Raw genomic sequence first — 26763 nt, forward strand, 5'->3', positions numbered from 1 at the left:
GAGGCCTTCTAGGAGTCCCTGCAGGGCTGAGATGGGGGAGGGAGGCGGTAAGGAGTGTGGCTGGTCCTGGGGGAGGCCTGCAGGTGGGGAGGGCGTGGCCTCCCTGCCACGGAGGTAGGTACAGCACGTCCCCAGCAGGAGTTCCCAGCCCTGGTCATACAGCAAAATCACTTGGGAGGTTGAGGACGGCAGCTGACTGTGCCACCATGCCAGCCTCATTACCTAGATGCTCCATGGATGGGAGAATCTGGGAGGGATGGGCCGGGTTGGTAGGTGGGATGGATAGGTTCAGGGTTTGGGCCTGTGGGCGGTAGGGTGGAGTCCATGTGTGTCTTCTGGGCAGCAGGGTGGGTGGCTATGAGCCTCCCGTGGTCCGGGGCACAGTAGTGGCCGGGCGTTGGCGGAAGGATGTGCGTGGCTGACGTCAGGTGAGCCAGGCACGGCCAGGCCCCCGTGCAGGGGGTTATGGGACGCTTTCCGGATACCCGTCTGCGAGAAAGGCATTGCTGCTCTTCGTGAAATGAGAAGAAGTAAGAGTCGTGTCCGCTGAACGAGCCAGTTTGATGTGCGGGTGGAAGTGACTTTCTTTCCTCTCGGTTCTGAGACTGGATGGATGTGTGGGCAGAGGGCATATTCATGCTATTTCTACTTCGTGGGCCTCGCTCGTGCCGGCCCTGTGACCGGTGTGCACGGGACCTGACCCGGCGTGCTCTGCGTCGGCGGGTGGTCGGGTGCCCGGCCGCCTGCCCGGCCGCCTGCCCTGCCATACTCGCTTCCTCTGCCTCGGTCTCTGCGCTGGGCCAGAGTGTTTGGTCTCCTCTCCCTGGCAGGTGCCCGCCTCCTTGGGCCTCCTGGAGCTTTTTCTCTGTAGACGCGGCTGTGGTCACATACCCACACGGTCCCATCTTTGTTGAAAGCCTGTCGTTCGTAGGCAAGTTCAGCCCTTTGCATCTGTTGTGACGACTGGAGTTGGGTCCTGACCCGGCCGTGATGCTGAGGCTTACAATGATGCCACAGCACGTTGGCCGCGTTTCTCCCTCTCCGGTTTCCCTTTGCGCGGTCGTGTCTTAACTGCTGTGCGGTGCTCAGAAGACCTGGATCTCCGATCCGGTCATGGCCTCGCTTTTCTCTGGACCGTGGCTCTGTGTGTCAGTGTTTGGGGGCCTGGCACCTCCATCCTTCCGTCTCCGCCTGCCTCTTAGATGCTTTACCTCTTACCTTACTGTGTTCTCCTCCCGTGTTCGTCCCCAGCTTTGCTTCAGTCTTTCCCCCACTCAGTAAGCCCGGGGTGGGTGGACCTGTCCTCCTGCCAGGGCTTCCCAGGCAGCCGGGGCTGGGGGATGCGGGGTTCCGGAAGCCCGAGGCCAGTCCCTCTCTTGACCTTGCAAGGACCTTACCAAAATGATTCAGGATCATTTTTCACCGTTTAAAGCCCGATGATTTCACTAAGGAGTGTCTTTAGAGCGGACCGTCGTCGGTCGGTTTGGCAGACACCTGACCAGGGACGTCGTGAGGCTGCACCTGTGGCCCCGTCTACTCGGGCTTCGTGGGCGCAGATACCGTTTCTGCCAGCCCGGGCACGTCACTGCCGAACACCGTCACTTGGTTTAGCTCACTTTGAGTGCTGTGGCTCGAGAGCGCAGGACGGTAAATGGGGCAGATGTCGTGCATCCGTGTGTCGTGCCCCCAGGTGCGGTTTCCCTGGTGGGGTGTGCGCCCTGCCTCTTGTCCTCAGCAGGGACACTCGCAGTTGTCAGAGCCCTGTCACCTCCGGAGCACGTGACGGTATTGGCTCGGTGTCAGAGGCCTGCGTCAGGGCCTCTAGTCACGGGGGTCTCCTACAGGACCACCTTTGCTCTGACAGCCTTGTTTTCCTTGACCTCCCCTCTGGCTGCTTTCCGCCTTGTCGCACCCTCCCCCACGCCCACTTGAATCTCTTCTCGCCTGGGCCCCTTGCCTTCCCACTTCGTTCCCAGCGTGATTTCGTCACTGCCCCACATTAGTTCACTTTCTCCATCTGCGAAACTTGTCACGCCGGTCTTTTTCTCCCCGGACACCTGTTTGAGGGTTTTTAGGTGAGCTGGGGATCGCGTCTTGCTCTTTCTGTCTGCCTGGTGCTTGCTTCCGGGGGCTGGTCCTCACAGACGAGGTCTGTGACTCTTGCTCATGTCTTCCTCTGCCGGTGCCCGGGCGGGACTGAGGCCACTTCAGCACCACCCCTGGGTCCAGTGGTTTGCATGGGTCTCGATCCAGGGTGCCTCGTGTCCCAGAGGCTAAGCACTGGACGGCCCTTGGTGTGGCCTGTGTCTTAGGACCCGGCAGGCTCCTCCTTCTGCCGGGCTTTCCGGGTGACTCCGGGGCTGCCTTTAGTCCCTGGTCTCTCCCTCGGTGTTCCTGAGACCAGCCTATATCTCCAGCAGGGCTCCTGCAGGACTGCTGAAGGCAGCTTGCTGGAATCCGGCTTTTTTCCTCCTGACGGCTGGTTTGAGCTTGGAGCTTGCTCTGCCTCGGGGTCCCGAGAGCGGGTTCTGTGCGATGGTTTGCTCCTCCTGTTCTAACGGCCGGGCCAGGCCTGCTTGGGGCTGCCTGGATTTCAGCAGCTGCCATCACATGTGGCGGGCCACAAGCTTTCCGTTTGTGCTGAGGTCATGCCCTCGATAGTTTGGGGAGTGAAAACGGTCCTCCTCTTGGGACACCTGGGTGGCTCAGTCAATTAAGCTTCTGCCTTCAGTTCAGGTCATGCTCCTGGGGTCCTGGGATCAAGTCCTGCATCGGGCTCCTTGCTCAGTGGGAAGCCTGCTTCTCCCTCTGCTTGTGCACTCGCTCTCTCACTCTCAAATAAATAAATAAAATCTCAAAAAAAAAAAAATTTCTCCTCTTGACAAACGGCAGTAAAAATACATGGTGGCAGTTAGTTTTTTAATTTTGCAAAATGAAAGTATGTTCTGGTGTGGGTCCCCCACAATGTGCAGCCCCGCTCATCCGTGAGCTCCTGGAATCTGGGCTGCACTGTCGTGCCTGGTCCCGTGGCCAGTCCCACACACTGCAGGGGGAGCCCAGCGCAGGGCACCATGTGGTTTACGCACGGGGTGGGGAGGAGAGCGCTGGGAGGGAGCACTGCTGAGTGCCTGGCCAGGCCCGGGAGTCAGCAGTCAGGAGGCATCTGCAAAGCTGGGGGCTCAGGGGGCCCTGGCAGAGAGGGGAGCGTGCCCGCGAGGGACCAGCTGCTCTGTCCAGGGCTGTCGTGTTCCAGCACAAAGACTACAGTCTACTGGATTTGTGTCCCAGAGGAGACTCTGAGGGGGACCGTTTCCGAGGAGTGAGTCCGAGCTGGATTCCGTGGGTCGCAGGCGGATACCAGGAGCAGAGGCTAGAGACAGGGTGGTGTTTGCAGAACCTTTGTCACATGAAGAGCTGTGCGGTGGGGGTGCTCGGTTTCGCGGGTCTGTGGGGCAGCTGAGCAGTAGCCGAGGCCTAGGGCGGCCTCAGATCCTGGCTAGTAAATGGGGCTGGGGATTTGAGTATAGGCCGGCCTGACCCTGGAGCCCTTGCCGTGACCGCTCCTGTCCTGCCAAAAGATACAGAGGTGGGGGTTTGTCCCTGCTCGCTCCTCTCTTCAGATAAGAGGCTTGGGCGTGTGACGGCAGCCAGGAGCGGGGCTGACTACAGGACTGAGGTGGGGAGCGCTGGGGGGCAGGTGAGGGGGGCACCGTGTCATTGAGACTCGGTGCACTAGGTGCGTTTCCCCGACCGCTCGTTCCCGTGCAGTGGGGGGCGAGGAGCCTGCGGAGAGGGTGAGGATCTCGGACGTCTGAGGTGGTGTGTGGGGGGGTGGGCCAGGCCCATCAGAGCGATGTGGCACAACGGGGGGCCTGCCCAGAGCCAGGGCGCGTGAATCAGACCCATGCTTGTGTGGTGGGATTCCCTAGGGGCGAGCTGGGGTGGGGATGAAAGGGGCGGGGGGCTGCCTTCTGTCTTTCTCTTGAAGGCTGTGGCCTCCTTTCCAGGTTGGATCGTCAAACACAGGCGACTACTTTGGTCCATCAAATTTTTGGAGGCTATCTCCGATCCCGTGGTAAGTGAAGGCTTTTCTCTACCTCTTTGTCGAAGATAAGAACATGAACCAGGGGAGACTAGGAGTCCGTGGCCAGGTGGAGCCCCTTCCTGGCGGGCAGACCTGGGGTAGCCACAGTGGCCCCAGCTTCCTCTAAAATGCACCCTTGCCCGTGGGTTGCTGTTCCCGGGAGGAGGTTTGGAGCAGAATGTCCCGCATTGGTAGAAGAGGGTGGCATTGTTTTTCCTCTGAGTTCCTTAGTTCTTCGTGGATGGCCTTTACCCAGCTGGGTACTCAGAGCTGCCAAGGCCACGGTCAGGTCGGTGACGGACGTCCATCACTGGGCTGGGCAATGAGGCGCTGGGTTTGACAGACGTTCCCTTGTGGACTCTGGTTGTCAGCGAGCCCGCTCTCCAGACACTGGGGTTCACGAGGGACTGGCTAAGTCTTGGGGACATGGCGGGTGGCGCGCTGGGGGCACCTGCAGCCGCCCCACCGCCTCCATGTGCTGTTGCAGTGAAGTGCTCGGTGTGCAAGAGCGTCTCGGACACGTACGACCCCTACCTGGATGTCGCACTGGAGATCCGGGTACGGACCACGGCTCTGCCGTGTCGTGTTTGTCCTTGGCCGGGGAGGCTGGGGGGGCGCGGGGGAGCCAGTGAGGGCGCGTTCACTGGGCAGATAAGGACATACTGCAGATCCTCCTGCCTTAAGGTAGGGGCCACCATTTTTGCACATGGATTTCTAACCTTTTCCCTGGGCGCATTCACACAGGAAGATAAAGTGCAGCTCCGTGTCCCGAGGCACGAGCACACGGTTGAGGCAGGACACAGAGCTGCTCGCATGGGGGCTGCGGGGAGGCCAGTCCCCGTCCAGTTCCAGCCCTCTGGCTGCAGCCGGGGCGGGGGCCTTGACGCCCGGGGTGCGGGCTGCTTGCTGGGATTTGCTGCCTCAGCCTGGAAAAGACCTTACACTTGGCCTGTTCAGAATCCGCCTCTTCCTCGGGTTGACGCGGCCCCCTGTGCTTGTCCTCCCAGCAAGCCGCTAACATCGTGCGCGCTCTGGAACTCTTCGTGAAGCCAGATGTCCTGAGTGGAGAGAACGCCTATATGTGCGCCAAGTAAGTCTCCTTTTGCCCCGGCAAAGCGGACCCGCCGTCGGGAGCACCGGAGCCTGCCTGACCCTCTTGTGGCCGCGCCCCCCACTTCTCGGGCTGCCGTCCTGTCCCCAGAGCGGAGCGTAGGTCCTGACGCAGAAGGCCCGGCGGGCACGGGGCTCGGGTAGCCGCGGCATTGCTTGAGAACGTCTGCGTATGTTGCCCATGGGCTGCACCAGGAGCGCCCTCGCCGGGGACGTCTGGCCCAGCGTGGGAGGAGACCGCATGTGGCCGCGCGCTCCAGCCGCTCTGCCGTGCCGCGTTCCGGGGGAGCTGCCTTCGGGGCCCGGGTCTCCTGAGGGCCATGCAGGCTTCCCATGTGGGCAAACAGCTCATTTGCAGCCGCTGGAGAATAGTTCCCTTAGTTACGCTTTTCAGGTTTATCATCCCGCGCCAAAACACTGCCTCCCCCCCACCCCGTAATTCGTCTCTCTGTGCCCTAGAGGCTGTGTGCCCTCCTTCGTCCCCCCCGCCCCCCCGGGTCACCCCGTCACTCTTGGTGCTTTCGCTCGGCCAGCCCCGCTCCGGGTGCCCCTGCGGTCTCCCAGGGCTGCTGCCCGTGTGTCAGACCGAGTGCGTTCTCTGGGGAACAGCTTCCTTGTTGCTCTGCGCTGTCCTGCTCCCCCCCGGGTCCTTGGGTCCCCGCGCCGGCTGTCCTTCGCTTAAGTCCCAGGGGTTGTGTCTCGCTCAGGATGTACACGGCGCGCGCCTCAGCCGGGGAGCCCCTGTGCCGACAGCAGGTGTCGCCGCTGTCGAGCACCGGCTCGAGCCTTTCCCACGCGCCCTCCTCACAGGTGCAAGAAGAAGGTCCCAGCCAGCAAGCGCTTCACCATCCACAGGACATCCAACGTCTTAACCCTCTCGCTCAAGCGCTTTGCCAACTTCAGTGGGGGGAAGATCACGAAGGTGAGCCTTCGCCCTGGTGTCCAGTCGCCCCAGCACCGCCCCAGAGCCAGTGCCCGAAAATCTCTGAAGGCAGGGCTCAGGAGTCTGTGTGTTCGCAGAGTCCCTAACTGGTTGTCACACACAGTCAAGTTCAAGAACCACTGTCTTTTTTTTTCTTTATTCTAGAGATTTTATTTATTTGACAGAGAGAGAGCGCACACAAGCAGGGGAGCAGCAGGCAGAAGGAGAGGCAGGCTCACCGAGCAGGGAGCCCGATGCGGGACTCGATCCCAGGACCCTGGGATCATGACCTCGGCCAAAAGCAGACACTTAACGATGGAGCCCCCTATGCTCCTCAAGAACCACTGTCTTAACTAGTTTATTTTTCCCAGCTTCTGCATATGTGCGGCATGTTCCCAACACACAAGCTCACGGTTTCCTTAAGGATGAGCACAGACCCTGCACTGTGGGGCTCTCCTCTGCCGCGTGCTGTTCTGTGGTGAACATAGATGCAGTTGTGCACTGTGGCTTTTTGTGGAAGGCGGGGCCAAAACTTTCTTCAGTACAATGGCATTTTATTTATTTTACTTTATTTTTTTAAGTCATCACTCTACCCCCAACATGGGGCTTGAACTCACAACCCTGAGATCAAGAGTCGGACGCTGCCCCAACTGAGCTCACCAGGTGTCCTGCACAATGGTGTTTTGATAGAAGATGTCATATCATAAAAGTGGTTAGAACTGACTTAGATGGTTTGGGGCAGGGCACTTGTCAGAGCCTCCACTTCCTCACTGGCGGTGGCAGGGGCTTGCCTACATCAGCATTTCCCACGCTGGTTTCTGCAGAATGTTAGCTATATGTGTACAAGATAGTGTGTTTTGTACTTAAACTGTGCTGTACTTTGAAAGCAGTCTGTGCTCACCAGAGTTTGGGAACTGCCAAGCTGAAGGGCCTTTTTTAATTGCAGGCCTTCTCAGAGCCTTTATTAATCATCTGTGTTGTATTTTGAATCTTCGGGAGGAGGGAGCTTTATTGTCAAGGTTTTGTTTTTGTTTTAAGATTTTATTTAAGAGAGAGAGAGCAAGTGGGTGCACACAAGTCGGGGGAGAGGGGAGGGTGACAGAGGAAGAAGCAGACTCTTGTCCAAGCAGGGAGCTCGACACAGGGGTCAATCCCAGGATCCCGGAATACCTCAGGATCATGACCTGAGCTGAGGTCAGATGCTCAACCGACTGAACCACGCAGGTGCCTCTTGTGAAGAATTTTCTGAAGTTAATTGTGTGGGGTCCATTCATGCATTCGTTTCACTAACCGTGAACGAGCTTACATCCTACCGTGTGTGCAGTGCATCAGGGAATGGGATGCCGCCGGTGGTCGATGAGATCGTTGTGGTTTCACCTTGACATCCCCTGGAACTAGTTTTCCGTGGGAACAGTTTGAGAAGCTGATTTTTGGCGTCCTGTATGTGGCGAGATTACACTGGGGTTCGTGATCTTGTCTATATTGGCTTTCGAGACTTCGAATTTGTCACTGGAAGGAGGAAGGTCCGTAGGGTCAATACCGCAGATGCTATATGGGCCTAAAGAAGCTAGACAGCACAGTACGTACTCTGTGTGTCCGGGTGTGAAGCTGAGAGCAGGCAGAGCTGATCAGTGACGACAGAAATCACAGCCGTGGGTGTCTGAGACGGGGCCATTCTGCAGCACGTGAGGGAGTTTTCTGGGTTGATGTCTGTGCCCTGATGGGATATGGGTTACATTCATGCGGTACTCTTCCAGCTGCACCCCTAAGAGCTCTGCAGTTTACGTAAATTATACTGTTTATTTATTTATTTTAAAAGATTTTGTTTGATAGGGAGCACAAGCAGGGGAGCAGCTGGTGGGGCAGAGGGAGAAGCAGGCTCCCCACTGAGCAGGGAGCCCGATGTGGGGCTCGATCCCAGGACCCCGAGATCATGTCCTGAGGCAGACACTTCACTGAGCCACTCAGGCACCCCTAGACTTCATTTCTACAAAGTCAGAATGTGTAGGGTGCCTGGGTGGCTCAGTGAAGCATCAGACTCTTGTTTTCAGTTCAGGTTGTGATCTGAGGGTCTTGAGATCAAGCTCTGCATCTGGCTCTGAGCTCAGCAAGGAATGTGCTGAAATTTCTCTCTCCCTCTCCCTTTGTCACTCTTTGCTTGCTCTCTCTTTCAAAAGAATCTTTTTCTTTAAAGCGCGTATAGACAGAAACGAAGGTAGATCTCTTACCATTCAAAAATAATATTTGAAAATACTTCCCTTTGAAAATTGTCAGGTGGTTTTTTTTTTTTTTAAGATTTTATTTATTCATTTATTTATTTATCTATCGAGCGTGAGAGAGAGCATGAGGGGGAGAGACTTAGAGGGAGAAGCAGCCTCCCCACCGAGTGGGGAGCCCGATGCAGAACTTGGTCCTAGAACTTTGGGATCATCACCTGAGCTGAAGGTAGACACTTAATTGAGCCACTCAGGGGCCGGAAAAATTGCCAAATTTAGAAGTAAACTCTGGCATGACCTTTGTCCCGACCCACGCAGCTGTAGTTCTGACTTACCGTGATCGTTGGCTCTGTGGACTGATCGCCTTTTTCTCTGAAGACCCAGACCCGGGCGTCGCCTCCCTGTTCCTCAAGTGGTGGGGAGGGCCTGAGCTGTTCCTCTCACCTTACCCGTGGGGCCTGCATGGGGTGACAGTGGCCGTGGATGTGGAGCAGGGAAAGGAGTAGGTCGTGCAGCTCTTCATGGGACGATAAGATAGGGTTTCACGTCAGTTGGTTGGCTGGTTGGTTGCCTCCTGTTCTTTAACCTTTGACCAGGGGGCTTCTTGGTACAGCGTTGCCGCAGGCCCGGTTGCCCCCAGATGATCCAAGACCAGCCGAGGAGTCGTGCATTTTATGTGGCTGGAGCGGGTGAAGTGACCCTTTCCCCCACGGATGAATTTTCATTGCCTTATCCTTGGCTTTCCCTACAGGATGTGGGCTATCCAGAGTTCCTGAACATCCGTCCGTATATGTCCCAGAGCAGTGGAGAGCCTGTCATGTACGGGCTGTATGCGGTCCTGGTCCACTCAGGCTACAGCTGCCACGCCGGCCACTACTATTGCTATGTGAAGGTCAGCGGCCCCACGTGCGGGTGGTTCCTCTTGGTGCAGTTCCAGATGTGGCCTCCGTGTCGTCGTGTGCGGGGGTCCATTGTTGCCTCAGGGAATGGAGGGCAAGGATGTCTTCAAAGCCCATCCCACCAGGAGCTGTAGTGCCCCTGCCCTCGGATGGGACGCCAGAGAGGGCTGCTTCCGGGGCCCGATGCTGGAGCCCAGGGATATTGGTGGGAGATGCTGGGCCATGCAGACCTGAAATACCCTTCAAGGGGAAAGCTCACACCTGTTGGGGCACCAGGAAGGAACAGGGGTTCAAAGCGCACTTCGTGGTCCCATTCAGAGCCGGGTGAGCGTGAGACATTCTGCTGCTCACTCATTAGCACGTGGAGAGATGCGGCATTTCTCCACAGATTTTTTAGTTCTTTCTTTAAAAACTAAGGATTATGGGATGCATGCTGATCGTCCCATTTTGTCCTCCCGCGCCCTGTGCTGCTGCAGGCAAGCAGCGGACAGTGGTACCAGATGAACGATTCCTTGGTGCATTCCAGCAACATCAAGGTGGTTCTGAACCAGCAGGCCTACGTGCTCTTCTATCTGCGGTGAGTGACGCCTGCCCTCGGCCCGTGAGCGCTGGCCCTCTGCACTCCCCAGCCTGCTGCTGTGTGGGCGCAGTGGAGACGCGGGAGGGGAACGGGCGGCTCTCGTCCTGGTCATGTCTCGGGGGTGTTGGGAGTGTCCCCGGGGAAGTGCTCTTCTCGACCACGCCAGCCCAGCTGAGCGACAGCCAGTGCCTCTGGGAAGGTCCGCAGGACTCCCTCCGCCTGCTCCACACGGAGCTGATGTGGAATAGAAACGGGAAGTTACCTCTTTCTGCTGTTGCCACAAACGAGATGCGTTGTGTGTGGACGGCACCGATGCACTTTCCTCTGTGGCCGTGAGGGGCCCTGCCAGAGCCAGGAGGTCGCGGCCAGGTACCTTCCCTTGGGGCCAGTCGTCAGTGACCTGGAGATCAGAGGACATGGAGGCTGAAGGCCTTTTTACTGCTTCTTAGCTGTTCTGCTAAATTTGGGCGCAGCGACTCAGGGGTCCCTGGCTTTCTGGTAAAGCGAGAATCCCATCTCAGAGGACCCTCAGCTGCGTGGCCCATCTCTGGGGCTCCGTGACACGCCCGCGCTGTTGCCAGGGCAGCGTGGGAATTCAGAGAAGCTCGCCTGGGGAGTCGGGGTTCTCTGGGGACACCTCTGTGGCTTCGGTAAGAGATCTCCGACTCCAATTTCTTCCTTTGACAGAATTCCAGGCTCGAAGAAGAGTCCTGATGGCTCCTTCCCCAGGACTATCTCCTCCCCTCCCGGCCGTCCAGGTGTGGGTCCCGACCATTTGAAGAAGAACGTTGGCAATGGGAGCGTTGGCTCCCCGCTGACTGGAAAGGTACATGTTTCAAAAGATCTCTGTTTATGCAGCGGACCTTCTTGTCTGTGCCTATCAGGGGACCGTGGGGCCCCCAGACCTCTTTATGCTCGGGTACTCAGCCTGACGGAAGGAAAGCTCAGTGTGTCCTGTTTTATTCCATGTTCTCTCTCAAATTGGTCAGGAGCTGACATCAGGGATGGAGAGGGCGGTGGGAGGAGACACAGTGATGAGAAAACCTGGCCAGTGAGCGGACCAGACGGTGGCTCAGCGTGCCCCTGTCCCGGGCCAGCTGCTATGCGCACTCAATCCGAAGCATCTGGGAAGAAGTGTTTTTTATCCTTACAGTTTAGTATTGAAAATGTGGGAAGTCTCTAGCAGTGTTCATTTCCTGCTTTTGATGATTATGTTGCGGGTGTGTTAAGAAAACGTCCTCGTTCTTAGGAACGTACATGGGCATACGTAGGAGTAGGAGTAAAGGGACATCATGTCTAAAATACATTCAGATGGTTCGGAAGAGAAACGTCACACATACGTGTGTAGACACGTGGAGTGAGTGAGCAAGAAAGCTAGTGTGGTAAAAGGTTAACAGTTGGGAAATATCCTCATTTTCAAGTTATTTTTGTTGGAAGTTGTTTTTGTGTGTATTTGAATTTTTCTACTACAAATCAGTTTTATTAGCAAAGTAGTGAGTGGTTTCCTTACTACAACACAGTTCTTGTAACTCAAAAACAGATTGGTCCTTTTCGCCGTCTGGTCTGTGTCTGATTCTTTCCTTTCAGTCTGAAGGTCAGATCCTAATGCTGGCCACAGGGCCTTCATGGTCCGCAGGGCATTAGTCCTTATGCAAATCCCGCATTTCCCTCCCAGTGCATGAGAAATAGAGGCGTTGGGATTGAGTGTGGCGAGGAAAAGCCATGGCCTGATGGCCAAGGGGGTTGTCACTGTGTTCCAGACTGGGAGTCAGTACCACGGGGCCACGCCACTGGCCACGCACGTTTGCATTGCAAAGATAATGTGTCACACACACTGTATTTGCACAAAAGCCATTTTACTTTTTTTTTTTTTTTTAAAGATTTTGTTTATTTATTTGACAGAGATCACAAGTAGGCAGAAAGAGAGGAGGAAGCAGGGTCCCTGCTGAGCAGAGAGCCCGATGCTGGGCTTGATCCCAGAACCCTGGGATCCTGACCTGAGCCGAAGACAGAGGCTTTAACCCACTGAGCCACCCAGGCGCCCCAAAAGCCATTTTACTTTAAATGACATAGTGTAAGTTCCATAAAGTTAAATGTTTGCATGACAAGAAGTTTTACAGTGCAGCAGGAAGACGTGGTCTGTCTTTTTTTTTGCTTAAGTTTTTATTTATTTATTTGAGAAAGAGAGCATGGGCAGAGGGAGAGAGACAAGCAGGCTCCCAGCCAAGCAGGGAGCCGGACATGGGGCTGGGTCCCAGGACGCGGAGATTGTGACCTGAGCCAAAGGCAGACGCTTAACTGACTGAGCCACCCAGGCGCCCCAAGATGTGTTCTCTTTAGAAAGAATGTAGTAGTAAAAGATAAGTTATTTTTAAAAATAGAGGAAAAGAAAGAGAAGAAACTTGGAGGAAAGTAGAAGTGAATTCTCAGTAAGCCTCCAGAACAGAGAAAACTGTAAGAAAGTATAGAAAGACAAGAAAGGAACTGGATAAATGAAAATTTGAATTTTTGTACATGATACATTAGAAATAAAAAAAAAACTTGTAAAAATATCTGCAGCAAGTACAACAAAAGGTGCCTGTACCTAGCACGTAAAGGACTAGTTCGGATGAACTCAGATGACAGGGTGCGAGGGTTGGTGCACCGAGAGCCAGCCGTGGCGCTGACTTAGCAGAGATTTTGGAGGAGCGCTCCCTCCCCGTCCGCAGGGAGAGGACAGCAGGTGCCCTGCGCGGGGAGTGCCGGCGCCCCGCGCTGTAGCCTAGGGGCCCCCCAGGAAGCGAGCATGGAATTTCCTAAGTAGGGGAAAAGCGTTAGTCCCTCGGTGCTCGGTTCAACCAGATGTTCAGCAACCAAATGGTTCTTAAGCTCTGATTCTGGGAGACCCTGCACTAGGCGGGAGGCAGGGGTGGGGAGCAGCACAGACCCGGGCCGTGGGGAGCGTTTCAGTAGAGCCAGGACTCAGAGCTGGGTGAGTGGAGGACAGGGCGCCATCCGCTCCCGCGGCAGCTGGAGACCGGCCAGGTCGGGGAGACGTCATGCGGCAAGGTGGGTATCGGTCAGACATGAATGACCTTCACCGGGAGCACGTGGGAAGCTGCTCTGGGGAGCCGTGGGTGGAACTGGGCGCAGCCGTGCGGGCCAGAGCTGCTGCGGAGAGCAGGGCCGCTCCAGAGCAGACGGTGCGGGCGGGCCCGTCAGTGCTCATGTTGGGCAGTAGGTGCCACTCTGGGGCTTTTATTTTTTCCTTTATACTTTTTTTGTGTTGTTTTGCTCCTGACAAAAAACATCCTGCTGTCAGTAAAGGGGCCTGTACAGATGCACGCCCTGCGCACACAGCTCACAGGGTACCAGAAGCGCCCAACGCAGCCACAGAGCCTTTCCCGGGTGTCCGTGTAGATGACCTGTCTTGGGCTCTTGGCGGGGACCGCGCCCGCCGCACAGGCTGCTCCGACCTCTTGGGGAGCCGCCGGCACACGCTCCCTCCAGGACGTGATCGTGTCCTCTGCTCTGCTCTCCTCCAGCGACCGGACTCGCTGCCGACGAAGAAGCCGCCGGCCCCCGAGGAGGTTGGTGTGCCCGTTTCCAGAAACGGCTCCGTGTCGAGTCTGAAGTCTCAGAATGGATACGTTCCTCTGAAGCTGTCCGTGGGGGCCCCTTCCCCCCGACTCTCCAAAACACCCCCCCCAACACCAACCTCTCCGGATGAGGCTGGAAAGAAAGTCAAGAAATCGACTCCCCTGCGTCCCCTCTCCCCGTCACGCAAAGCTGCTCAGGGGTTCCACGGGACCAGCAGCGGGAACGGCAGCAGGAGCCAGAGCCCCAGGCAGGGCTCCTGGGACGGCAGGGCTGCCGCCCTCTCTACCTCACCGAGGCTCCCGGCCGGAGTGACTGCCAACGGGCACGGGCCCAGGGCGGGCGGCGAGAACCGCGAGCTCCACGGGAGGGGCTCTTGCAGCTCCAGCCCGGGCCGCTGTGCCAACAGCGACCCCGCCAAGGGCCCCCAAGCACCCGAGAGCGGAGCTACCCGCTTGGGGGATTCTCAGGGAACACACAGAGCACTGCCGGACGGAGACGACTCCAGAGTGGCTAAGCCCAAGGCCCCTGTCCTGAGCAGCACCACCGCCGAGGCCGCAAACAGCATGTCTCCTCCACCCGCCAAAAAACTGGCCCTTTCTGCCAAGAAGGTGGGTGTATGGGAGCCTGCCCGCCGGAAGTGTGTCTTTAGGGCCCACAGAGCAGGTTTGGTTTCAGTCTGGGGAGGGGGGTGAATCGTGTCCGGGCCCTTGGCCACCCCCGATCGGAGGAATGGGGGTCGTGTAGGCATTTGCAGATGACACAGGGCTATCCGGGGGCCAAGGTGGGGCTTTGGGGGGACCCTGATGTGATCCACACGCCGGGCGGCTGCTGGAGGTTGGGGAGAGGCGGCAGGTCCCCGTGTTTGTCCGTAGACAGAATCTCCTAGAGGAGCCTCAAGGGGAAGATGGGGCAGGTGCAGTGGGCTTGGCAGGGAACCTGAGCTCGGGGGCGTGAGGGCCACGGGCTGGCTGGCACCTGTGTGTGCGGCGTGAAGCTCGGTGATGTAATTGTGCTGAGATTTTTGTTTAAATTTCCTTCCTTTTTTCCTTTTTGTTTCTAACCAAAAACACTTCTGATTCTTCTTCTACCATTCCCCTCCCCCACCTCCCCCCTTTTTTCCTCCTTCTGTCCCCTCATCATCCTTTCTGGGCTCTTTCATTTTTATTTTTTGTTTTTATTTATTTGTTTATTTTTATTTTCCCTCTTCACTCACGGCGACCTCTTTTAGACCACCAAGTTTTTATTTATGTCGATAACTGCAGGCCAGCACCCTGCGGAGGGCAGCCGGCAATGACCTCCGTCCGCCCCTCTCTCCACTGTCCGACCTCACCTACCCCAGGAAAACCACTCACCCCGTCGCCGCCGCCTCCTGGCCCGTCTGTGCAATCAGGTGAGCCGTGGGCGCAGGCCCCGGGCCGGCCGCTCCCCCCTGTGCTTAGCGTGCGCTTGGCTGGTGAGGACACATGGTCTCCAGCCTGGCAGGACGGACAGTGGTGCGCCGGTGGACAGGTACAGGGCGGGTCCTGCACCGACTCCTTCCTGTTTTCTCTCTCCATCGGGCAGAGAAGCTCCGGCCGGTCGGAGGCAGCCTGCTGTCTACGGTCCTGATCTTTTCACTTTTGTCTTCATTTTCCATCCACCTGCCGGGTCCGTGTGGGGATGCAGTTGTGCCCTGGAGTCTCTCCCCGGCCTCGAGACAGGACTCCTGAGTAGGAGGGGAGGGCAGGAGTCCCAGGAGGACCCTGTGCGAACCCAGAGTCCTGTGCCCCGCTGAGGGTTGTCTTCTTGCTGCCGGTATCACTGTGTCTCTCCCACCGGCACTCCCCAGGCTCCCCTCTGTCTCCCTGCGGGGGCTCCCCCAACTGTCCCCTCACACTGGCTTGCAGGGCGTTGGGCGAGCGTCCAGAGTGGGGAGCAGTGGCTCTCCGGGACCCGTGTTCAGACTCCCAACAGATGTACCTCCAGTCCTGTCACACGTGGGGATGCTCATATCCCTCAGGGTGGCAACAGCTGAGTTACTGTCACCTGCTTGCCCAGGGGCCGCGGCGGGAGGCTCTGGCAGCTGCGGAGGGAGGGAGGGAGGGAGAGAGGAAGCTGGGCGAGGCTGGGAGGTGGTTTGGGTGGTTTGCTATTTGCCTTGGGCGCTGATTTGTCCTCCCCACCATCCGGCCACCATGGGCCGCCCCCATCCCTGGCCTCTCTCGCCCGCACACTCAGTCTGGACCCAGCACGGTATTTTTACACGTGGTAGGTCCTTAAGTGTGTGAGATATTTACTGTGGTTTTGTTTTTTTTTTTTTCCTTTTTCAACATACAGTCTTTTTTTCAAGCTTCCCAGAAAACAGTATAGGGAATACTGCAGTTTGTCTGGGCGTCTGTCCTAGCTGAGGTCACGACAGTCCTGTTTGATTCTATTAACCCTTTGAGGTCAGCGTTACTGTCACTCGGTTACATATGAGAAGCACGAGGCCTAGAGCAGAAGGTTAACTCTTTCAAGGTCCCATCTGCCGAGAGGCGGGTCACAGAGCCTAACCCGACAGTGTGCCCGTCCTGCCCCACCTCGTCTCACGGTGTGATGGGCTGTAGAGTCCGTTTCCCTGATTTTCCAGAGCCCCTGAATTAGAGGGGAGTCCGAGTGCACAGTATATAGGCCCGTGCTGGCCCCTCTTCATCACGGGGTGAACACTTTGAGGCCTGTGGGTGAACTTAGAGAAGTTTCTTCTAACCCTTGTGCCGGAAATAAAAAACGTGAGTTAGGGGCGCCTGGGTGGCACGGTTTAGTGGCTGACTCTTGATTTCAGCTTAGATCATGATCTCAGGGTTGTGAGATGGAGTCCTGCCTCGGGCTCTGGGCTCAACAGGGACTAGGGGTTCGCTCTGCTTCTCCCCGTGCCCCTCCCCTGCTCTCATGCTTGCTCTCTCCCTCGCTCTCTCTAAAATAAATAAATGTTTTAAAAAAGAAACTCAGTAACTCAGGTTTGGAAAAATACTTTGAACTACTTGGTGACAGGAAACTAAAAGGTTCTGATTTTTGTTAACTTTGATTTTCAGTAAAGTAGAATTTAACTTTTCTCTCTCTTCGAAGTTGGTGTAATTTACGTGTCTCTGAGATTCCCGCGGTGAGGAGGGACGGTTGGAAATCCTTGGCTGGACGGGCAGGGGCTGCGGGTGGGCAGGAGGGGCCTGCCTGTGCGTCAGAGCAGTGTGTCCCCCCACAGGGCGCTTTCACCTGCTCCCAGACCATCCAGCCACCTGAAGCTCCCCGTCGGTCCCCACTCCGTGTCACTGTCCAGTAGCCCCCAACCTCTCGGGACGTCAGACCCACAGAGCTGCTCCTCTGCCTCTGCTCCCCCACCTCAGGCCAATGGGGGCTTCCAGGCCCCTTCACACCAGCTGCCAGAGGCCAGCAAGTCCCCCCGGGGCCTCTGTAAGAAGAGGAAGAGGAACCGCAGGGGAGAGAGCCAGGGGCAGGACTCAGAGATGTGCACAGCCACGACAGCCTCTCCGGGGAAGAGGAGAAGGAGGAAGAGGAAGCGCACGGAGGCCCTGGACGCCTCCCCCCTGCAGGAGGGGCAGAGGCAGCCCCAGAGCGTTGAGCGCGGGAAGGAGGCCCGGGCAGAGGTGCCCACTGACAGACTAGAGGACGAGGGCGGACGGCTGCCGGACAATGGCCGGCAGGTGGGAAGCGTGACTGACGGCCACCCCGTGAGCAGCAAGAAGCGGCGACGGAAGGGCACGGAGGGCCTCGGTGCGGGAGACGGCCTCCAGCGGGACCCGCCGTGGCACAGGTGAGCTCGGGAGCCAGGTGGCCCCGCGTCTGTCCCAGGTGGGCGGTCTGGAGACCCAGCGAGCTGGCCAGGCTTCCTGGACGGGCACGTGAGTGTGGTGCAGCGGGTCACCTGCCCCGGGATCGGCAGGCGTTGCGGCCGCGTCCTCTGGCCTGGAGGACTCGCCTGGGTTTGGTGCAGTTGTGGGGTTCTCTTTCTGACCTCTCTCAGGCTTGACGGTGGCCCTCGGACCGTGGGCGTGCTTTTACCTGCTCGGGTCTGTGGGGTGCGCTCGGGGTGGCTCTTCTGTGCGGTTGAGGCCCGTGCCAGTTGGGAGTTCGAAGGTAGCGACCTGAACCCCGACTCACCCTCAGTTTGCCCGGAACTGACTGTTGACTCTGACCTCCCAGGAGCTGCTCTCCCTCGGACGTCATCGAACTGGAGGCCACTGTAGCGTCTCCAAGGAAAAAGAAAAAGAAAAAAAGACAGCAGGAGTCATGGCAGGAAGTAGAAGAGAATGAGCATCCTGAAGCCGGCAGGGGCGAGAGGCAGAGGGACTCTGCTCTCCCTGGTAGCCCGCCCTCCCCACCTCCGAACGGCAGGCGTCCCGGGAGCGGAGCCGGTATGCACTTGTGAGGAGCAGGGGTGGGGGGCCAGGGTGGCGGGGAGGGGCACCCGGGGGGACACCTGTGCCCGGCCCTGCCATAAGGCTAGAGTAGGTGTAGTGCAGGGGAAGGGCCGGAAAGACCTCTTACCTCTGCCCTGCGTCCGTCCCCTTAGGCTGTGTGCCCTGTGGGTCACAGCTTCCCCATCTGGCGAGGCAGTCAGCCGAGACCACTCCGAGAGAAAACCTAGGGGACGCTTGAACTCCAGATGTTCTGAGAACATAGTGTTTCTTCTGATTCAACACGCTTCTGCCTAAACTTTCCTATTTGGAGGAGTCCTGGGCCATCCAGCCTGGAGTTTTTCCTGTGATTCTTGAACTTGAAAGGTTGGGTTCAGAAGTTAATCTTCCACTGCCCGTTTTAATAGATAAGCCTTTTTTTTTTTTTTTTAAGATTGTATTTATTTGATTTTGGCTAAGATCAAGTGTATGGTTGTATTTATTTGCGAGAGCACAGCAGAGGGAGAGGGCCCCACTGAGCAGGGAGCCCGATGCGGGGCTCCATCCCAGGACCCTGAGATCACGACCTGAGCTGGCTGAGCCACCCCAGTGCCGCAAGTTGGGCCTTTCTGAAGACAGTGTGGCCTCACGCTGTTGCGGTTTGCAGTGCTTGGGCTGCTCCCCCGTGGCCGAGTGACTTTTCCTGGTTGTTTCCTCCAGGGCTGACCAGGCTCAGCTGGGCTCTCCTGATACAGTGTCCGTTAAGCGAAGGGGAGAGACGCTCACCCCTGCTGGGGCAGGGACCTGGCGTGGCCGCGCTGCTGCGAGGTCTGCTGCACAGCCTGGGGGCCAGCTGTGTCAGCATGTGTGCGGGCGACAGGCTGCTGGGGATGGTGTGTGTTTGTCGGACTCCTGATAGATGAGCCTGTGACTTAACATTAATCCCATGACAAGGGGCACCCCAGGGGGTGCAGTCAGTTACGCATCCAGCTCTTGGTTCCAGCTCAGGCCGTGATGTCGGGGTCCAGGCTCGGCACGGAGTCTGCCTGGGACTCCCTCTCTCCCTCCGCCTGTCCCGCTGGTGCTGTCCCTCTCTCTCTCTCTCAAGTAAATCTTAAAAAAAAAAAAAAAATCCCATGATGAAACGCTACCACTGGGCAAGGAGGAACGCGGCCGGTCTTGGAAGAGAGGCTGCTCAAAGGTCGCGCCAGAGCAGACCAGCGGTGGGCATGAGCCCCCGGCGCCCGCTTCGTTAGCCACCGACCACGTGGGGGTGCTGCCCGGGCTTCAGGGCCCACTGCCCGGTGCAGGTGCTCGGGCTGCGGGGGTCCAGCCCCTCCTCTGTTTGCTCTCCGTCCTGACTAGTGAAAGAGTTGTGTCCGCGGGGAAGGGCATTCCCAGCCCAGACACGGAGAGAGCGTCGTGGGCAGCCCCGCGTTACCACCGGGCTGTGCTGTGCTATGGAGTGCGGGGCGAGGGGCTGGAGAGGGCAGCAGGGACTGGTGGTGGGGCATCGCACTAGACACTGGGCATGAAGGTCATGGGGTCATTGAAACATTGGAGGCATGGAGAGCAAGGTCAGGTTCCTGCTGAGGGAGGGGAGCCCGTTCTAGCAGCTGTAGGTGGTTAGCGGGGACCAGGCAGGGCCCAGGACCAGGCAGACAGTCATTTCTGGAAATTGAGGCGGGTGGTCTCTGCTGTCAGCATCCAGCCGTCCGTGGTGGCCAGGCTCTTCCAGGACATGGCTGGAAGATAGCCTCCCTGGAAGCTGTGGTGACAACAGCACTTTGTCATTTCCTCCAGTTCCGGCCACTTTTTTCCTGGCCGCTTCCCTGTGGGAGGGGTGGGATCCCCCTGGAGCTCATTCTCGCTCTTCCTGCACCAGATGGAGGGCTCACACTGCTGGTTGCTGGCTTTCAGTCTTGGGTGGGGGTAGGGTTTAGGCTCTTCCGAGAGCTGATTTGGACGGTAGCCCCCCTTGAGAAGTAATCGAGGGCCCCGTCAGAGGCGTGTGGACCTAAGTGTTCTCTGGTTGCAGGGCAGGCCCCGGCTCCCCTTGGGTCCTGGGACAGAGAGCGGGAGTCCGACGTGCTCCGGGAGCTGCTCAAGTATTCGTCCGATAAAGCTTACGGGAGGAAAGGTACTGCTTTTGAGAAAGAACTTCTGTGCTACGGTTCACTCATGGGGCCGCACAGAGGTCGGGAATGGACCCGTTGTGCCGTGGTCCTGGGGTAGGGGGTCACCGGGCTTTAGGGACGGGGAGAGGAATGTCAGCTGAGAACCTTCCTGAGCTGTGGCCGTTGCACAAAGTGCAGAACCAGGCCCTGAGGGTGGTTTTGCTGCGGAAGGTCCAGAATGCTGCCTCCTGGGGGTGTGGGCGGGGGTGTGGAGAGCAAACCCAAGCCTCTGGGCAGTGAGGGCCGGCGTGGGAAGGGAGTGGATGGGAATCACTGGGGATGGTGTGTGTTTGTCCTTCGTCTTGGAGAGGGAACGTGACTTCTGTCTCCAACGAGCGCACGGGTTTGAAAGGAGCTTAACTGGGGGCCGGTGGTGCAGAGCGGACAACGTGTGTGCTTAAGGGACAGACCACTGTCCTGCACGCGGAGACCACCCTGCCCTCCCTCATCCTCCTCTGCGTGGTCCATTTCACCGAAAGGTGTCCCTCGACCGCGCCAAATGTATCAGGCGTCGGCCAGCGCGGGTCGTAAACGTTCTGGAAGCAAGTGCATGAAGCTGCCAACACTCGGTGTCTGCTTTGCAGTGTTGACGTGGGGCGGCGAGGTGTCGGCCATCAGTCAGGATGCCATTCAGGACAGCGCGTGGGCCCGCACAGCCACGGTCACCGATGACTGGGACGAAGAGTTCGATCGAGGGAAGGTACGGGCTGTGCTTGGATCTGGCGTGATGTGGCAGTCATGGCGGTCCCGCTCAGGGCCCGGCAGGGAGGACTTGACCCTTTGCGGCCGTTTGGAGTGGCAGTGACGCTGCAAAGTGGTTAGGGACCACGGGAGGCAGGCTGCTGGCTCAGATGCCAGTCTGGCCCCTGAGAACGTTGTGGCCGTGGACGAGGCATTTGTCCTGGCGGCTTGCTCCTTTGTCAGCGGGGTGGGGACAGCGGTGACCCTCCCTCAGGCTTACGAGAGTAAGCCGGTTGGTTCTGTAGCACATTGAGAATCGTGTCCCCCACCCAAGAAGCCTTTACAAGGAGGCGCGGGGACCAGGGGAGAGCCCTCTTTGGCAATGGTGACGCTGGGTTTTTTTTATTAGGAAAAGAAAGTGAAAAAGTTCAAAAGAGAGAAGAAAAGAACCTACAACGCCTTCCAGAAACTTCAGAGCAGACGGAACTTTTGGTCTGTGACTCACCCGGCCAAGGCTACCAGCCTCAGCTACCGCCGCTGACGTGGCTGTTGTCGAGGTGGGTTAGTGCGGGGGAGGGGCTGGGGGTGTTAAGTGTTTGTGTGTGTATTGGTGGGGGGAGTCCAGAGTGTGTGTGTGTGTGTGTGTGTGTTAGCATGTGGTAGGTGTGCTGAGGTGTACGTTAGTGTGTGGCACGCGTGTGGTGAGGTGCGCGTTGGCCTGGGGCGCGAGCGTCTGGCGCACGCAGGTGTGTGCGGTGTGTGGGGCAGGAGCGGGTGTGTTCCGAGCACCATCTAATGCTGCGTGTTGTCCCGACGGGCGCTCGGGGGTGTTGGGGGGCTCCCGGGGTCTCGTCCCTCGTCAGGAGCAATGTCGTGTACCCCACAGCCTCCGGAGATGCGTGGCGCATCCTGGGCACCGCCCATGTGAACCGAGGAGCGGCCTGGTTGAGGATCGAGCTGCCCCGTGGCCGCGGAGCTGGGCTTCGCCGCGTCAGGACCTCTGGCATCGCCGCGACGACCCTACAGTGATGTGTGGAGCGGGCGGCAGCCCACTGGCCGGGAGCCTGGACCGCCTTGCGTGTGGTCTCCGGGCAGGAGCAGGGGGCGGTGGCCGCGTTCCTCCCCACGTGTCGTCAAGCGAGCAGGTGCCCGCGGGGTGACAGCAGTGCGCGCCGGGCTCTTCTCGGGGGCTGCCCGTGCCCCGCTGCTGGCGGCCAGCGCTGCTGTCTCTGCCTTAGCTGTGCCCTCAGCACGGAAGCCCCGGGGCGCCGGCGGCACGTCCCTCCCTCGCAAGGACTGAGACCGTCTCTGGAGAGCGAAGGCTCTTTTGGGGCCAGGGGGGCGATGGCGGGCCGCTGCCTTTCCCGCGGCTGCCGATGCTGAGGCGGCTTCGCCATCCCTTCCCCTGCAGCTGCCACGACCCATGGGGCTCTCGAGGTGGTGGTCTTGGGGTAGAATCCTTTTATTTTATTACTTAACAGAGACTTTCGTTGTGACGCGGTCTGTGGCTTCTGTCAGCAATACGTTCCCTTTCCCTGAGCTGCGACACCGGCTTGCTTTGCTCTGTTTTGTGAGCGCGCCCGAGTCTAGCTGATTGTACCCTCGCAGTCGTTCTTTTTCTTGCTCAAGCTGTGCGTGCGAACTCGTAATTCAATAAATACGGAAACCCTCGGTGAAGGTGACATTTTCCAGAGAACAGACCCACGACCCAGTCGCAGAGGGTGTAGCAATCAGTCCAAAAGCCACTCCGCGGACAGATGTCTCCGCGTCCTCTCATCCAGAACGTTGGAAGTGGACACAGACAGGCATCTGACGTGGACGTCCGTCCTCCACAGTGGTTCTTTGTGGCCTGAGGCCCCCAATGGCCTGGCCTGGCCCCCCTGTGTCACCTGAGCCTTGCCTCTTGCTCGGGGCCTGGGGGCGGGGAGGATCAGAGAAAAGTATCCTTCACGGGGCAGGGGTGGGGACATATGTCAACTTTCTCATGTAGGTTCTTTTAGATTTTTCTTCATGTTCTTACATTTCTCTTCGCAAACGTGGGGAAAGTAGTGATGCCTGTGGCCCGAGCGGGGGCCCAGCAGGAAGCGAGCAGGGCACTGGCTGCGGACGCTGGCATGGGAGGACGGATTTCTCTGCATCGACCTCCCCTTGTTCAAAGATGAGGGTCGCCCCCCAACCCCCCAGTGCCCTGTGGCTCTCTTACCTGCCACTTCCGAATGGAAGGCAGGTGCCTTTGTAGGCAGGGCATTGGTTTTTTTCCCTCTTTCGGTGTTGACCCTCATCCCCATATGGCCCTGTTTTTTGGTGGTGTTCTCCAGTGGAAGCGGAGGCCGGCGTCGGCCTCACAGAGCCCGTCTCTTTTCTCGCTCCCTCCTCTTCAGGCTCCTCCCTTCTCCACTGTGTGATTATGAAACCTTCTCCTGAGGAAAACATGCCCATTGCGTCTTGGGCGGTGCTGAGCACGGCCTGTCAGCAGCATTTGTCACTGTTCCATTGGGGCGGGCCCTTCCCTCCCACGCACGGTCCTTAGCCCAACTGGGGAGGGAGAGGATGTGCCCAGAGAATCAGTCCAAACCCTAGGGCACGTGTAAATATAAAAGTGTATATAAATAACTAAAGCTTTTATAATAGCGATCACGTGGGTGACTTAGAATGTTGGTTTAACTTAACTTTATGGGGGCGGGGTCACCTCTCCTGGTGGTCCCATGTGGCCTCACTCACCTGCCTTTTCCTGGTAGGCTCCCTCCGCCACGTCCCCCTGCGTTGCGCCTCTGCTCCAGGCACTGAGGCTTCCCCGATGTTGCCAAGATCCTGGTGCAATAAAAGGAGTTTTTGTGAGCCCTGCCTGTCTTTGTGTTTTTTCCCTTTGATTTTTAAAAGTTAATGTCCCAGCTCCCAGTTCAGATGAAGGGTTCCCCGGGGTGCCCCTTCGGGTAGCCTGTCGTACGCGGGCAGGTTTGGAGCAGGTCTTCCTTAAGGATAAAGAGGAATAAAGTGATTTATTTAACCGTATTAAGTACATTCATTTGAATTTAAGAAGACAGAGGAACCCTTTGAAGGGGCCACCACACTCGCTGGGGGCTCGCAGTAAGTACTGCTTTGAGGAAACTGGGAAACCGTGTTCCACTGAGATTTGCTGCTGCTTGAGTTTTTTTACTGAATAACATTTGGATTTCCGCGGGGAAAGAGAGGGAGAGGACAGTTTTGCGAAACTGAGTTTTGCTCACAGTCGGCAAGAGCAGCACAGGCCTCCTCCGGTTTGAGACCCTCCCGTCTTGGCAGCTGTGCCGCCAGGAGCCTGCGTGGCCACGTGCTGAGCACCGCCCGCAGCCCCTCCGGACCCAGGCGGCCGAGCCCAGGTCGTCTCTGGGGCACGCTGGAGGCCGTGCTGAGGAAGAACGTGTTTGTGGGCTCCGGGGAAATGTTCCGGTCTTGTCAGGCCAGGCCATCTGCTGAGCGGGAGGGTCAGGGTCCGGCTGATAACGTGTCCTGGAAGTTGGGTGAGGCCAACGGGGCAGCAGGTGCCTGCAGGGATGGCCGGGACCGGGAGGTTCCATTTGGCCAGAGCAGCACCCGGAAGTGGGAGACAGAAGCAAAAGCCACCCCGGGCAGCGGCAGCTTTCCAGTGGGTTCTGTTCCGGACACTGCATGGACACCACCGGGCAGGCCCATCCCCTGAGTGCCACTGCTCCTTCCTTTTTCTTCCCTTCAGTGTCTCCGAGCTCCCACCCAGTCGTGCCCCTCAAACCCGGGGACTCTGCCCTGTCACTGTGGGAGCTTAGCCAGACAGCAAAGTAGGAACAGGAGAGATGCGGACACCCCAGACCCAAACAAGCAGGGTGCCTAGTCGGGCGGGAGAGTGTGGGCTGGCAAGCCAAGCTCATGTCCACAGCGCCTGAGTCAGGCTGGGCCGCGGGAGGTCGGGGGTCCCCTTCTGCCCTGGGGCACAGTCATCACGGGGGCAGGACCATGGCTTTCTCCTCGTTACTTTTCCAAACGTTTGCACTCGAGCTGCGTACACGTAAAGATGGACGTGGCTCCATTTCTCAGGCAGCTGTGGTCTCCAGGGTGGGACCCGTGGCTCTGGGTGGCAACCGCAAGGAGTGTGTGGCCGGCCCTGCCTCGAGCGCCACCGGCCAGGCAGGGCCCACTTGAGTGTCCGCTGACACAGCGACAGCACAGGCGATGTTGTGGTTGACAGTTTCCGTGTGTACTACGGTCTGCCGGCCTCGGTATGTCGAGAGCCCCACGACCTGCTGTGCGACTTCCGCCAGAGCTGACCAGGTCTGCGGGGCTTCAGACTCTGGAGGCTGACGGCCACGCGGAGGCCCAGGAGCTCGAGAGGAGGGAGAAGCGCGGTGAGGATGACCAGCCCCCAGACCAGCCAACAAGGGCTCCGGCTGGAGTGGACGCTGGCGCAGCCGTGGGGAGGTGGGGTCCCCTGGGTCTTTGGAGACGGATCAAGAGGAGACGTAACAAATGGAAGGTCCGGGGTGGGGGCAGGACAGCTCCTGGCTTGGGTGGGCAGGTGAGTGGCAGGGCCAAACAGTGCCAGAGAGGCAGGTGGGTGAGAGATCCCGCACCCCCGCCATGCAGCCAGGCCTGGGGAACTTGCATGTTCCCAGACGGAGGGAGAATCACAGGGGGGAGAGGTAGGGGAGCTGCAAGCCCGCAGTCCAGGTGTTCGCCGCCCCCCACCCCTCCCCAGGAGCCGGCTGGGGTCCCTGTAGCAGCCAGTGTGCCCTCCAGCCCAGAGAAAGGCCAGAGCACCAGTCCCTGCCCTGAGTCTGACTAGCGCGGGCAGCCTCAGTGTAGACAGGACTTGGTGGCACTCTCCAGCAGGGTGGTTTCCCCCTGGCCCTTCCCTTCCCTTCAGTCACCCTTGTGCTGGGGCAGTGGCCGCCGCGCGGCACTCTCCTCGAAGACCGTGCCAGTCACAGCGTCCCGCTCCTCCCCGACGTGGGTCCGGACCAGCTGCCCATCTTCCTTGGCTCTGCTTGCCCCGGAGATCTGTTCCTCTCCCAGCCGCTTCAGCGCCCATTCCAAACACGCTGGCTCTCCTCCTTCCTGTGTGCCGCTAACTCTTGGCAAATGGTTTCTAATCCCGCTCCAGGAATCCCCTCCCACTCCAGAGTAAAACAAAACTCGAGGAACCACCTTCTCTCCATCGCCATCTGCTCCTGTCTCCCCCTAGCCTGACGCTTCCAGCACTCGGGGGGCAGCAGAATCAGCTGGGCAAGTTATTTAGGACTGGTATGAATGAAACGGGAATCTGGGGGAGAGGCTTGGGCCCCGGCATGTAAAACCTTTCTGTGTGATTCTCCCGGGCGGCCGGTGCGGAGAAGCGCTATTCTGGTCCCGTGCCTCAAATGAGAGCGAGCATCAGAATCTCCAGGGGGTCGTCCCAACACCCACACCGCTGGGCCCCTCCCCCGTGCAGTCTGATTCAGCCGGTGGGCCGGGGCCTGAGAGCGCGCGTCTCTCACATTCCTAGGGCGCGGGTTCTGATCTGACGGTTCTCGGGTGGACTGGTCAGCAGGGCCGGGAGTCTAGGAAGGCAGGCAGAGGTATGGACGGGAGACTTACCCTCAATCCTGTGGGGACGGACGCAGACTGTAGCCGCCAGAAGGTGTCCCCCCTCGGTAGGGCTGGTGTCCCACCTGCACCCTCGAGATCAGCCTCTTCTTCCCCTCTAGGGATCTGTCTGCCGCCTTCTCTCGTGACATGTTCACGTGTCTGCCGTCCTAAAAAGCCCCTTGTCTCTGCGCTCTGGGCGTGCTTACTCTGAACATAGTCTCCTCCTGGCTAGCCTCCAGGATCAGCTGCTGTGTGTTGTTCCCGCTTTAAGAACTCAGAGAAGAGTCGGTCTGGGTCAGACTCACTGGTGGCTCGCTGCGGAAGGGAGGCCAGCCCCTCGCTCCGACTAACCGGTGCTCCGCCGCTAGCCAGCAGCGTGAGGCTGGTGACCTACACCACCGCTCTGCGGCTGAAGCCCTCGTGACTCTGGTCACCGTCACACTGCGTGCCTCCCGTGCTCGTTCTCCCTGGTGTTTCTCCTTGTCTGCTTCATGTCACAGACGTGCTGTCCCTCAGGAAAGCCCCGGGTATGTGGATGCCTCTGACCGTCACCGGGCCAGATTGGAAA

At 58.4% G+C, this 26763-nt stretch overlaps 1 protein-coding gene across 2 annotated transcripts in view; it reads left to right on the forward strand.

Moving 5' to 3' along the window:
- USP36 (ubiquitin specific peptidase 36) overlaps positions 1-21197 on the forward strand; it is a 35754-nt gene extending 14557 nt beyond the window's left edge. The window contains exons 7-20 of one of the 2 annotated variants that reach the window (XM_032870476.1): positions 4008-4075; positions 4572-4642; positions 5092-5174; positions 6005-6116; positions 9084-9224; positions 9708-9808; positions 10499-10637; positions 13336-13998; positions 14653-14780; positions 16608-17177; positions 17567-17778; positions 19799-19900; positions 20522-20637; positions 21028-21197. In XM_032870476.1, the coding sequence (XP_032726367.1) occupies positions 4008-4075; positions 4572-4642; positions 5092-5174; positions 6005-6116; positions 9084-9224; positions 9708-9808; positions 10499-10637; positions 13336-13998; positions 14653-14780; positions 16608-17177; positions 17567-17778; positions 19799-19900; positions 20522-20637; positions 21028-21159 (2638 nt within the window). In that variant the 3' untranslated portion in view covers positions 21160-21197. The remainder of the gene's footprint in view (positions 1-4007; positions 4076-4571; positions 4643-5091; positions 5175-6004; positions 6117-9083; positions 9225-9707; positions 9809-10498; positions 10638-13335; positions 13999-14652; positions 14781-16607; positions 17178-17566; positions 17779-19798; positions 19901-20521; positions 20638-21027) is intronic. The other variant, XM_032870475.1, reaches the window with a different exon arrangement.
- Positions 21198-26763: the final 5566 nt, after the last annotated feature.

The sequence above is a fragment of the Lontra canadensis genome, unplaced genomic scaffold (assembly GCF_010015895.1).
Source record: "Lontra canadensis isolate GAN:19392208 unplaced genomic scaffold, GSC_riverotter_1.0 scaffold41, whole genome shotgun sequence".
In the NCBI taxonomy this organism is placed as follows: domain Eukaryota; kingdom Metazoa; phylum Chordata; class Mammalia; order Carnivora; family Mustelidae; genus Lontra; species Lontra canadensis.